At 46.0% G+C, this 13,340-nt stretch overlaps 1 protein-coding gene across 3 annotated transcripts in view; it reads left to right on the forward strand.

Annotated features, from left to right (window-relative positions):
• The first annotated feature begins 518 nt into the window (after positions 1-518).
• The window catches only part of LOC137432476 (RNA-binding protein FXR1), a 104,482-nt gene continuing 91,660 nt past the window's right edge, over positions 519-13,340 (forward strand). The window contains exon 1 of one of the 3 annotated variants that reach the window (XM_078783271.1): positions 519-800. In XM_078783271.1, coding sequence (XP_078639397.1) covers positions 750-800 — 51 coding nt within the window. In that variant the 5' untranslated portion in view covers positions 519-749. The remainder of the gene's footprint in view (positions 801-13,340) is intronic. The other 2 variants (XM_078783270.1, XM_078783272.1) reach the window with 2 other exon arrangements.

Raw genomic sequence — 13,340 nt, forward strand, 5'->3', positions numbered from 1 at the left:
ATTGTCAACCTGTTTTTGACACCGCAGATAAACCAATAAAATTTCTTAAAAGGAGCAACCCTTTTTGTCATCTGGAATTGGCCAGTGATGTCATACAATACTCAAATATCGCCTCTTCGGATTGGCCACGTGAAGCCTGCTATCCTGTTTGCATGTACCTCGTTTATGTAAAATATTCCACGGTACTATTACTCGGGTACCTTTCGATACAAGTCCAACGCGCCGGCGACCTGTCCAAATGTCCGATTGGACGTGTGTGTGTGTGTGTAATTCGCGCTCCCGGCAATAGGGGGCAGTGCTGGGCGGTGTGGAGGTGGAACACAGGAGCCCAAACGGCCGGATGGAGACGAACTCGTGACGCTATAAATGTGCGCTTGACGTCACTTCCGCATCGTAAACGAAATGACTTTTTAAAATCCGATATGCTTGATTTAATGTGCAGTAGTCACGTAATAAAGGTTTTGTGAATAGAAATCGCAAATGGCGTGATCAGGATGTAATTAAATTGAAAAGAAATTGTAGTAAAAGTACAGTATCTTGTCAGAAGCTGTTGGGCCGTGATACGAGTTCAAGGTACTCAGGATCAATCGAGAGGAGAGCAACTCCAGGAAAATGTCGGCACCGAAACCAAACACATCGGAGTGACGTCACGAGCACAGTAACGTGAAACCGTCGATGACGTCACGACGCTATATTTCGAGGGAAAAAAATAATTTTCCCAGCGTGCCGTGCGCGCTGTTCGCCGGAATATGGAGGAATTGGCGGTGGAGGTCCGGGGGTCGAACGGAGCCTTTTATAAGGTACGTACTGGTGCTCTTGCCAGTCGCGCCAGTGGTGCTTGGTGCTGAGTGGTGGATCGTTCGTGAGGAGACCGAGCGAACGGTCCTACGGGTGCAAGCAATCTCGGGGTATAGCCCCACCCCGATTCGAGGCCTACGAGCTGGCTACGGGGTACCTGATGTGTATCTCTCGGGTTATCGGCACCTTTTGCGAAGAAGAGCCCGACTTGGCTACTGGGTCTTGCCCCCTGGTCTCCGTCGAGGTGGACGTGGCTGCAGAACGTGCTTGGCGAAGCCACCAATGGCTGGCCCTTTGTGTTCGAGCGGTGCTCGTTGTAATTACGTGTTTACGTATTCACGGAACCATTTAACGTTCGGGGTCGCCGTTGCCGTTGGTTCGTCGTCCCGTCGAACGTGTGGAAAAAGGATTTGAGAATGAGTGGTTATTTATTTATTTATTTATTATTTGTTTGTAACGATAACGGACGTAGACGCTTTGTTCTTGGACAGACCTGGTGCGTCGTGGGTTACCACACGGGAACGGCTCCAGTTTCGAGGGCTTGACATGTTCCTAATGGCTATTTACAGCACACGTTCGGCCATCGGACTCCGAATGGAGCTAAAAATACGAGGCGCCGGCTCTGCCTGACGCCGTCACTCCTCGTTGGACCATATCGCTACATCCTCCCCCCCCCCCCTTCACCTCCTCCTCCCCCCCCCCCCTTCACCTCCTCCTCCCCCCCCCCCCTTCACCTCCTCCTCCCCCCCCCCCTTCACCTCCTCCTCCCCCCCCCCTTCACCTCCTCCTCCCCCCCCCCCCTTCACCTCCCCCCCCCAAGTACCTCCTGCATATATCCCCTCCGCTCCCCACCGCCATCGCCATCGTCTCCCTGCGTATCCGCGTTCCATCTGTTTTGTTTAATTCTCACTCGCACTTCCTTGTTCTTATCCACATATCATTCATATACATTTAAATATATATATATATATTTATTTATTTGTACACATATATATATATATTATTTATTTGTACACATATATATATATATATTAATTTATTTGTACATATATATATATTTATTTATTTATTTATTTGTGCACATATATATATATATATTATTTATTTATTTATAAATATATAAAAAATACATTTATTTATATATATATATATGTCGAACCATCACATTTGCTCCAAAGCATTCTCTTACATTACCTCGTAGTGCATTATGGGATATCTTCAAAAACTGGTGATTTGGTATTATTCCTACCCCCCTCTACCCCACCCCCTTACCCCACCTTCTGTGCCTCTCTCCTTTCTTTGTTGCAGAACAGGAGAACGTGTTGTGGGATGTACATCCTCATTCCCGATTTAAAATGAATGATTATAATCCATGATGTTCCTGCTGCTATCCCATTGAGGTGTAAAACTGTTTTCATTTCCATCTCTTGTTCTACACACAGTCGTTTCATTAAGGGAAGCTCTTCCTTTCCTTTCACACCAATCACACCTGCATCACGTTTGTTGTCCCCCGTCGCGGAGCAAAAGGGGGACTATGGTTTTCCCGTGCGTCCGTCTGTGCGTGCGTACGTGCGTGCGTAAGCGAAGGACCGAATTCTAATTTGGTGTGTGGGTGCAACCCACGTCAAAATCCAAGATGGCTGCCACCATATATATGTCTGAACCTTGTGAGCGAAATATCTTGGAAAAATTAACGAACTACTAACTTCTAATCTGGTGTGTGGGTGTATTTCGGCATAAGGAAGAACGCTATAGAAAATTGGGGTCGCCACGTCAAAATCCAAGATGGCTGCCACCATATATATGTCTGAACCTTGTGAGCGAAATATCTTGGAAAAATTAACGAACTACTAACTTCTAATCTGGTGTGTGGGTGTATCTACGCATAAGGAAGAACGCTATAGAAAATTGGGGTCGCCATGTCAAAATCCAAGATGGCCGCCTTGCGTCTTCCACTTTGTCAACTCACATCACTTCACCGACGGGGGACCGAGGCGTAACGCTTGTTCTTTTTTCTTTTGTCCTAATCCTTTTGAGCAAGCCTTCAATGTCTGAGAGGGAACGAGTTATTGCAAGCTTTCGAGGGTCGTGTGTTATGGACACGTTCAATTCATGGGGTTTTTTGAGATTTTATTACTTTATTAATTTTTTTGAGATTGCTGCACGTTACCCCCTTAATGTCGTGTTGATGATGTAACCAGGGTTATGTATTCACTGTTTGCTTGTCTTTGAGCAGGATATGTCAAAGTTGCGGACGTATTCGGGTGAAACTTGGTGGACAGGTTTGGGAGTATGACGAGGATGAACTCATTCGATTTTGGTGAAGATCCGAATCCGGATACTCCAATTGTTTGTGATTCTAAAACCATTGAGAGATGGGACCAAAAACTATGTATAGCATGATTTTTCAAAACGTGGACAGATTATGACAAAACTTAGTGGATGCGTTGTTTGGGTGACGAGAGCAACCCAATTAGATTTTGGTTCAGGTTTAGGATCCAGATCCACCCTATCGGTGGGATACAAAACGTAAACTGTTCAGCCTGGCGGAGGTACACGCTCTACCGAGTGCCGTTCTAGTCCACGCTTTATTGTTTAGCGTGCAAGGTCAGGTGAGATGCTTTTCTAACATCTATTATTTTATTTTTGTCTGGAGTCCAAGACTCTTAGGAGAGCTTTCACGCACATACATAGTGATAGAGACACCAGACAACACAGGGCTTGATTTTTTTTTGGGTGCTGCCATTGCCATCTTATGGCATCGTTTTTTTTTCCAGTTATTTGGCAATTTTGAGGAGAAGTCTTTCTCCCTCCCACCCCTCCAACTGTTCCCCATTGAGATGCCAACCCATGCGGTTTATCTGTGCTTCATCCTCTAAATGCTGAGCATCAAGTGAGGGAAGCAGACACATACCATGTTTATTACCTCCGTCACCGAAGGTTGATGGAGGTTATGTTTTCAGCCCGTCTGTTTGTTTGTGAGCAAGATATCTCAAAAAGTTGTGGATGGATTCAGACAAACTTTGGTGGAGTGGTAGCATATGTGACGAGGACTAAATTATTGGATTTTGATGAAGATCCGGATCAGGATCCGGCTAATACAAGTGATTCTTCGCCATTGAGTGATGAGGCCAAAAACGATATAGAGCAGGATATCTCAAAGTTGTGGATGGATTTGGAAGAAACTTGTTGGAGAGGTTCTGTGTGTGACGAGGACTAATCGATTGTATTTTGATGAAGATCTGAATATGGATTCGGATATGAGAATTATTTAATTTTCTAAGTGGTTCTTCACCATTGAGAGATCGGGCAAAAAGCGATTATATAACGTGATATTAAAAAAGTTATGGACGAGTTGTGACTAAACTTGGTGGACGAGTTGGTTAGGTGACGAGAACAAGCGATTCGATTTTGGTTCAGGTCCGAATCCAGATCCGGCCTATCGGTGGGATACGAAACGTAAACTGTTCAACCTGGCAGAGGTGTGCGCTCTACCGAGGGCCGTTCCAGGTAGTCTATGGTATGACTAGGAATGGTCAGAATTGAACCGCTGATCTACCAGACTCGCAGCGCACACTAACCGTAATGCTAGCGAGTGTTACACATTTGTGTACTGTCACATGAAATATCAATGTTTGAATGTCTTGTCACTGGTAGATGGCGTGAGAGGCAAATCGGAGCATTTGTGGCAAGTTTTGCCTGCATGCTACTACTATGGACTAATGCTGATCATAGGTTTTCAGATTGTGCGCCTTTTTGGGCGGGTTGGGGTTAAACTTCCATCCCTTTGTTCCTCGCTTCTCCCATCTGTGCAACCACCACCTTCCAAATGCCCTTCTTTCCCACTCTCCCCTCCAGGGCTTCAAGCGGGCAGTGCACCACTACTTCAGGTCATACCCCATCCTCTTCCATGATGTCTATTACCCCCATTAACCCTTTCCAACCCGACCCTCTTACTTGCTGGTTTCAGTTTTTCCTTCTACATCTCTCTTCCTTTCCTGTTTGTTTATCCCCTTTCTGGTAGTCCCCAATTGTTGCCCTGCTACCCCACTGTTAATGTCACCTTTCTCTTCCATGAGCCTTCAAGAGGAGAAAAACAATTGCTTCAGTTTAGTATATGTGGTTTCGCAAGATGATGTTCTTCAATCTCAGCTCGTTGCAGCCTTGTCCTGGTACACCTGTTTTTAGGAATGAGAAACATGCTTCTGTGTCATGTATTTGTGGCTCGCAGTTGGTCTGATGGCCTTGCCTGCTTACTTAGTTATTTGTATTTTTAACTCTGTTCACCACATTGATCTTTGTCTGTTTTCGGGTTATGTTTGCACGTTGCTAGAAGTCGAGCCTTTGTTACATTATAACTCTGTTTCTCAAGTCCTGAGACACTCGTCGTTTCCTGTTTTCACTTCGAGCATTAATGTGTTTCAAATTCCGACCACGGTGGCATTGAACAATTTAAATTGTTTTGTTCTGATTTGCTCGACTTCCGTTAGGTTACTGCTGCCAGTTGGTTACTTCTGTTGTTTACAAAAAAATAAAGTGATGATCAGATATTTTTGTTGTATTAAATGTTTTCCAACTTGTTCCGAAGTATTTGTTTGGAGGAAGTCTGCACATAGTGTGGTGTCTTGGTCTCCAATGTTTGCAAGTAATATGGTGACAATTTTAAGGTTTGAGCAGTTTTACTCTTTTATTATTTTATTAATATTGAGACATTGCGCCAAAAACAATATATATAACACTACATCGCAAAAAGTTACGGACGGATTTGGATGAAACTTGGTGGACAGGCTGGGTGTTTGACAAGGACGCATTTCACTCGATTTTGGTGAAGATCTGAATCTGGATATGAGAATTTTTTTCATTTTCAAAGAGATTCTTCACCATTGAGAGATGGGGCCAAAACGATATGTAGCACAATATTTCATTAAACTAGGCGGACGAGTTTGTTAGATGACAAGAACAAGCCAATTCGATTTTGGTTCAGGTCCAAAACCAGATCCAGCCTATCAGGGGGATGTAAAATGTAAGCGAATCGGCCTGGCGGAGGGAGGTATGCGCTCCACTGAGTGCAGTTATAGTTTTTAACATTTCCATTGCAGGAGAAAGGTGAGACCTTCAGTCATTCAGATTGAACTATTGTAACCAGGGAAGGGCATAAGAGTCAACCATAGTGAATGTACTGATGTCACAAGTAGTTTATGGACCAGGTGGGGCAGGCAGATTATCCCACCCTGAAGGTCTTTGATGAGCCATCTGGGTTTTAACTTGCTTTATACTCGTTAAAAGTTTTATACAAAATACAGTACAGGGAGTCCCCAGTTCCAAAGGGATTCCGTTCTGAACAAGCGTTCAAATCGATCGGCCAAAGTTTGACCAAGCGGGCCAATCGGTAAATAATTCCAAATAATGCTGGACTTCGGCATCATGCGGAAAAAAGCGTAAATGCAGTACGCACTTATAACGTACCTGTAGGTTAACATGTTATGATGGGGCTGTGAAAGACTGCATGTGAAAGATGCCCCTTTTGTTTGGGAGCCCAAAATACGGTCGGCCTGCCTTTAAAATGTGGAAAAATAAATTGAAATGACGCTTGTGTCTGGACTGCATGACGTTAAGACACTTGGCAGGAAGTAGATACAGTACGTGCGTTTGCGGTCTCCTTTGTCCTCACGGCCGTTGCTAAAGCAATTGGTTATTAGAGATGAATCGCCTGTCCTTTGGAAAAGTGTGTTGTTTGTCTTTGTGAGTTTCAAAGCAAAATAAATTTGACTAGACACTCAATTTCCGAGCTCTTTGCCATATTAACGTATTTTCCAAATTGCTGAACCAAATTCCTCCTTCCCCCTCCCCTCCCTCCCCCTCCCCTCCCTGTCACATGACGATTTCCAGCTGTTTATAAAGAATAATGTTTATGCACATCTCTTTGAAACGTTTGTAATGCAACTGTTTTTTAAATTTGTTTATTGAAATTCACTCAACGATTGTGAAGGCCACTAAAGTTTTTTTTACCGCATAGCCCATCGGGCAGAGCCGTCCAGAACAGTGTTTGTCCGTCTGTATGTATGTATGTCCCCTCAAACGTATACCAATCAGAGCTAAGAATCTGGTCACATGACAGGGTGATGTGATTACGTCTGATGTCATTACGGCGGTGCAGCAGCTGACTCTCCACACACCGCCATGTTGATTTATATTTCGTTCATGTCGAACATATCGTCGAACCTGTCATATATCGCAATCGCCATGTTCTACCTTTACGTTTTTCATTCAGTGTGAAACACAAACAAACCGATTGTTAAAATGACCATCAAATATCGAAAGCATCGGTGTTATGTCTCTTCCAACAATACGGTAAGTATAGGCCTTAGGCGTTTATGACTCACCTTCCACTTCAGACAAATTAAGCCCAGGTTTCTTAATACAGTGGTATCGTTTCAGTCGTATCGTTTTCGTAATAATACGAATATTATAGCAAATATAACCAAAACACTTTAATCCCAATGTCGTGAATTGAAAGTTGATGGATTGAAGCGGTGTAACCGCGGAAGTAAGGAATTCACCTCGGTTTTTTAAAAATAATATAATTTTCGTAATAATAACGTAATATTATTATGGTAAATCTAATCGTCACACTAATCCCTTTGTAGTGATTGAAACGTTACTGGAGGTTAAATATATATCTTGTATATATTGAAGTAGAGGCAGTTTTCTGTCCGACCGTCATGCTTCGTCATTGCGTGTGTGTATATATATATTGTATATATACGTCATTGCGTGTGTATATAATTATTTTTTTTGTATACAACATCGAGGCTCGTGTTAGAGCTAACATCAATCACAAAAAAACAAAAAAAAACAAATGGACACACAACACATACAAGATGGGGTGAGAGAGGGAAGCACACAAGTACAACAGCAGAGAACGGGGGACAATGGAAGATCTGTGGGAGGGAGGGGGCTTGTGGGGGGAAGACGGGGTGGGGGGGGTGGGAAAGTATAAAACACATGGACACTGCTGAAACTTCCAGGAAAGAAAAATGGCAGTAATTCAAAAAAAAAGTGGATTTGGGGTGAATTAACAGGGGTAGAAGAGATCAAGGTTTTGGATGGGGGAAGATAAGAGTTGGTGGTGAACAACTGTTTTAAAGACTTGGAGGGAGGAGTGGGATTGAAGAGAGTGAGGGAGATTGTTCCAGAGGTGGGAGTGAAGAGGAATGAAGGAGTGAAGGTGAGCAGAGAGTCTTGATTTTGGCAATTTCACCAGAAGAGGGTTACTGGCAGATCTTGTGTGACCTGGAGGAATATTTGGGGGACAGAGCACAGATTGAGCTGGGGGAGCCAGGCTGGATAGGAGTCTGTAGAAGACAGAAAGATCACCTACCTGCCTGCGGTGAGTGAGTGAAAGGCCCTCGGTGTTAGCTTCATCGCAGGAGATTCCAATGATTCTGAAAGCTTTGGTTTCAACATCGTGAAGACGATCTAGGTGTGAGGCAGGAGCACCAGCCCAGAGGGGAGAAAAGTATTCCATTAAGCTGCGGATGAAAGCCTTGTATGTGGTGTGGAGCTCAGGTGTGCCAAGGAAGGACTTCGCACAACGGAGGATGCCCAGTCGGCGACTGGCCTTGAAGGCCAGCTTGGAAATGTGGTTTTCCCAGGAAAGATCATGGCAGATCGTGAGACCCAAAAGATTGAGTGACAGAACTTCTTGGAGTGGATTGTTCTGAAAGTAGATGGGAGGGTTGTCCAGTCGGTCTTTTTTGAGAGACATAGTAAGAGTGTGAGATTTGTCAGGATTGAAAGACATGTTCCACTTGTTTGACCAGTCTGTGATTTTGTCCAGGTCTGCAGAGAGGGAGGAGGCTGCAGACTGCCGATATGAGGAATGGAGCGGCAGATAGTGGAATCATCAGCAAAGAGATATGAAGGGAGAGGAAGTGGGGAGGAGGCAGCTTTGAGGAGGAGGAGGTGGTAGGGGGGGGAGATTTGGAGAGGGATTGTAGGGGGGGAGATTAGAAGAGGAGAGGTGAGGGGGGAGTTTTGAAGGGGAGGTGTGAGGGGGGAGTTTTGAGAGGGAGGTGTGAGGGGGGAGTTTTGAGAGGGAGGTGTGAGGGGGGAGTTTTGAGAGGGAGGTGTGAGGGGGGAGTTTTGAAGGGGAGGGGTGAGGGGGTAGTTTTGAAGCGGAGGGGTTAGGGGGTAGTTTTGAAGGGTAGGGGTGAGGAGGGGAGCTTCGAAGGGGAGGGGTGAGGGGGGGGGAGTTTTTTGTATACTGAATCGAGGCTCCTGAAAGAGCTAACATTTATTTCACAAACAAATCAACCAGACAAACAAAACATACAAAAAGAGGGAGCAGAAGACAAGATGGGTAGAGGAGGGGAAGCACACAAACGCAACACCTGAGAGCAGGGAGAAGCGCGGGAGGGAGAGGGCCTGGGGGGAGGAGGCGTGGGAAGGGGGGGGGGGGGGGGAGAGGTGCAAAACACAAGGAGACCAAGGACTTCCAGGACAGAAGTTGGTATTTCAAAAAAGTGTAGGATTTGGGGTGAAATTAGCAGGGGTAGAAAAGATCAAGGTTTTGGATGGGGGAAGATAAGAGATGGTGGTGAACAGCTGTTTTAAAGACCTGGAGGGTAGAGTGCGATTGAAGAGAGTGAGGGAGTTTGTTGTCGAGGCGGGAGTAAAGAGGAGTGAAGGTGAGCAGAAAGTCTTGATTTTGGCAGTTTAACCATAAGAGGGTTGCAGGCAGATCTTGTGCGACCTGTAGGAATATTTGTGGGACAGAGCCCAGAGAGAGCTGGGGGGGGCAAGGCCAGAGAGGAGTCGGTAGAAGACGGAAAGACCACCAACCTGCCTGCGGTGAGTGAGTGAAAGGCCCTTGGAGTTAGCTTCATCGCGGGAGATTCCAATGATTCTGAACGCTTTGGGTTCAACAGCGTGAAGATGAGCTAGGTGTGAGGCAGGAGCACCAGCCCCGAGGGAGAGCAGTATTCCATTGAGCTGCGGATGAAAGCCTTGTATGTGGTGAGGAGCTCAGGTGTGCCAAGGAAGGACTTCGCACGACGGAGGATGCCCAGTCGGCGACTGGCTTTGGAGGCCAGATTTGAAATGTGGTTTTCCCAGGAAAGATCATGGCAGATAGTGAGACCCAAAAGCTTGAGTGACAGAAGCTTGAGAAGCTTTGAGAAGCTTGAGTTTTGAAGGGGAGAAGTGAGGGGGGAGTTTTGAAGGGGAGGGGTGAGGAGGGGAGCTTTGAAGGGGAGGGGTGAGGGGGGAGTTTTGAAGGGGAGGGGTGAGGGGGGAGTTTTGAAGGGGAGGGGTGAGGGGGGGTGTTTTGAAGGAGAGGGGTGAGGGGGGGTGTTTTGAAGGAGAGAGGTGAGGGGGGAGTTTTGAAGGGGAGAGGCAAGGGGGAATTTTGAAGGGGAGAGGTGAGGGGGGAGTTTTGAAGGGGACAGGTGAGGGGGAGTTTTGAAGGGGAGAGGTGAGGGAGGAGTTTTGAAGGGGAGAGGTGAGGGGGGTGTTTTGAAGGCGAGGGGTGAGGAGGCAGCTTTGAGGAGGAGGAGGTGGTCGGGGGGAGATTTGGAGAGAGATTGTTGGGGTGGGGGGAGATTAGAAGGGGAGGGGTGAGGGGGAGTTTAGAAGTGGGCGATTTATGAAAAACGAACATTTATTACAACTTGGGTTTGTTGTGATTTTCAAATCGGAGATCCGTTTGAGAACGATAGAGGAGGGGTGGAATGAAGGTGAGTTTAGAGAATGTAGGGAGGAATGACTGTAAGGGATTGAATTTTTTTTTGAAGTGGAATAATTTGAAGAGGTTAATTGAAAAAAGCCTTTTAAATAGGAAGAAAAAAAGCGTGTTTGTAATGAAAATCAGATCCACAACTTTGACCTAGTAGTAGGTTTAATGACAATTCGATCTCTGGCAACATCCTGTAAAAATACAATCATGCAATATATCAGGATGATGGAATCAAGGGGAAGTTCAGCAATTATCAATCAATGCAAGCAAGCCTGGATCATCTACATATACGCACCATTCGAGTCTACGTGTCACGGATTAAATGTCACAGGAATGTTTTGGAGCGATGGCCGTCCGAGTTCTTATAGACGCCTCTCAGTGGTTAGAGAGAGCATAACACCTGGGTTCAACTTAGATACAATTTCATTGCATTCTCCCCGCCGTTAGAACTACACTTCCGCTAGGCAGGAATCAAGCACGCAGCAGCAATAGTAGAGCAGCGATCGTCCATGTCAGTCCGCCCATCCGTAGCGATCGAGGCGACGAATTTCCCTTACAGCACGGGTCCGGAAACTACCGGGTACTACATCCCCAAGTCCGGAGTCCCCCCGCGTCGGAGTAGCCGCCTGAGTCAGGCGACGAAGGTGGCACCACAGTGCCTACAGGCTGGGGTGTATTTGGCGGCGAGATGGCCGGCAGATGCTCCATAGGCGGAGCAACGGGAAAGTCCATAGACTCGTAAATTGGTTCGTCGATTTCCCCGCAAGGAGCCAGGTGGCGAACAGAGACAGTGGACTCGCGTCCATTTGCCATCAACACGCGAGCATGCTCGGGATTAGCTTGGAGTACTTGCACCTTATCCACTAGTGGATCATACTTGCTCATGCGAACCGCACATTTGAGGTAAGCCGGCCCCGGCTCAGCAAGCCAACTAGGTAAAGGTCGGATACTACCCGAGCTCCTCGGGTGATGAAAAATCCGTTCGTGGGGAGTTTGGTTGGTGGCCGTCCACAGTAAAGTCCTGATCGAGTTCAGTGCCGCAGGTAACGACCAAGCCCATTTATCTAGGCCTCGGCCGAGGGACCTAAGGTTTCGCGTGACGGCTCTCCATATAATACCATTGAAGCGTTCGACCTGCCCATTCGCCTGCAGTCTATACGGAGTGGTATAGCTATAAGCGACATTGTGCTGGAGTAAGAAGCTCCTCACCTCCTGGGACAGGAACACCGCACCTTGATCGGTATGCACGTAGGCCGGATTCCCAAACATAGAAAACAAGTTCTGCAGGCACCGGATAACCGTGGCGGCCGTCATATCTGTGCACGTGAAAGCGAAAGGGAATCTCGAGAACTCATCAACGATAGTGAGCAGATAACGAGAGTTACTCGATGCCGGTGACGCCGGCAGTGGCCCTTTGAAGTCCATCGCCAATCTCTCCCACGGCCTAGTTGCTCGGACCAGTGTCCCCATAGGAGGGTTGTAAAAACGCGGTTTGAGTTCAGCACATACAGAACAATTGCAACAGACCTGGCGAATGTCTTCAACCGAGTAGGGCAAGTTACGACTACGCACAAAATGAGCGAAACGTGTCACCCCGGGATGGCACAAAGTGTCGTGCAAAGCGTGCAGATCCTCCAAAGATATGAGGCCCGCACGTTGCCGGCCGCAATAAGGCGTCGGCAACCAGGTTATCCCTCCCAGGGCGATATTTGATGGTGTAGCAGAAATCGGCGAGTTTGATGCGCCAGCGAGTGATTTTCTCATTCTTATTACCTTCGCAAAAGCGGAAGGTTATGTTTTGATCGCTGTGTATTTATTTGTATGTCTGTGTGTGTGTATGTTAATCGCATAACTCAAAAAGTATTCAACCGAATTGCATGAAATTTGGTGGGATGATTGGTTATTATACGGGACACATTTGATTAGATTTTGGGAAACAGATTTGCTCAAATTCTGACTATTTTTAACTCGATCGTATTTCACTCAAAGTTATGAGCGACTGAAGAAGAAGATGTCCATCCAGGACGTCATCACTATAACGCGATCTCCCGCGATCATTTCAACCTCAAAAAAAATTATAATTGCAGATTTGACAATAGATGAGGCATATTAACAAACGAATGAAACAGATTTGCTCAAATTCTGACTATTTTTAACTCGATCGTATTTCACTCAAAGTTATGCGCGACTGAAGAAGAAGATGTCCATCCAGGACGTCATCACTATAACGCAATCTCCCGCGATCATTTCAACCTCAAAAAAAATTATAATTGCAGATTTGTCAAGAGATGAGGCATATTAACAAACGAATGAAACAGATTTGCTCAAATTCTGACTATTTTTAACTCGATCGTATTTCACTCAAAGTTATGAGCGACTGAAGAAGAGGATGTCCATCCAAGACGTCATCACTATAACGCGATCTCCCGCAATCATTTCAACCTCAAATGAAATTCAAATTGCAGATTTGTCAATCGGGGAGGCATATTAACAGACGAATGAAACAGATTTGCTCAAATTCTGATTTTTAAAAATCGATCGCATTTCACATAAAGTTTCACATCGCATACACTCCCATGCCAAGTACAGAACAGTAGCTGCGGCGAAGGTATGCGCTCTACCGAGTGCCCGGATTCTAGTTCTTAATGCGTTGAGCATGCAGGGTGTCATACATTAACGCAACGCTCTATTGGTCCGTGATAATTTGGAAGCATCGTCCGAGCAAATAGGGACGCCAATGCCGAATCGACTTGACGATGGCGTCCGCCTCCTTTTCGACAGACGAATGTCTCCGCTCAGCGGAGGT

This window comes from Myxine glutinosa, chromosome 8 (genome assembly GCF_964187855.1).
Source record: "Myxine glutinosa chromosome 8, kmMyxGlut1.1, whole genome shotgun sequence".
Taxonomy (NCBI): Eukaryota; Metazoa; Chordata; class Myxini; order Myxiniformes; family Myxinidae; genus Myxine; species Myxine glutinosa.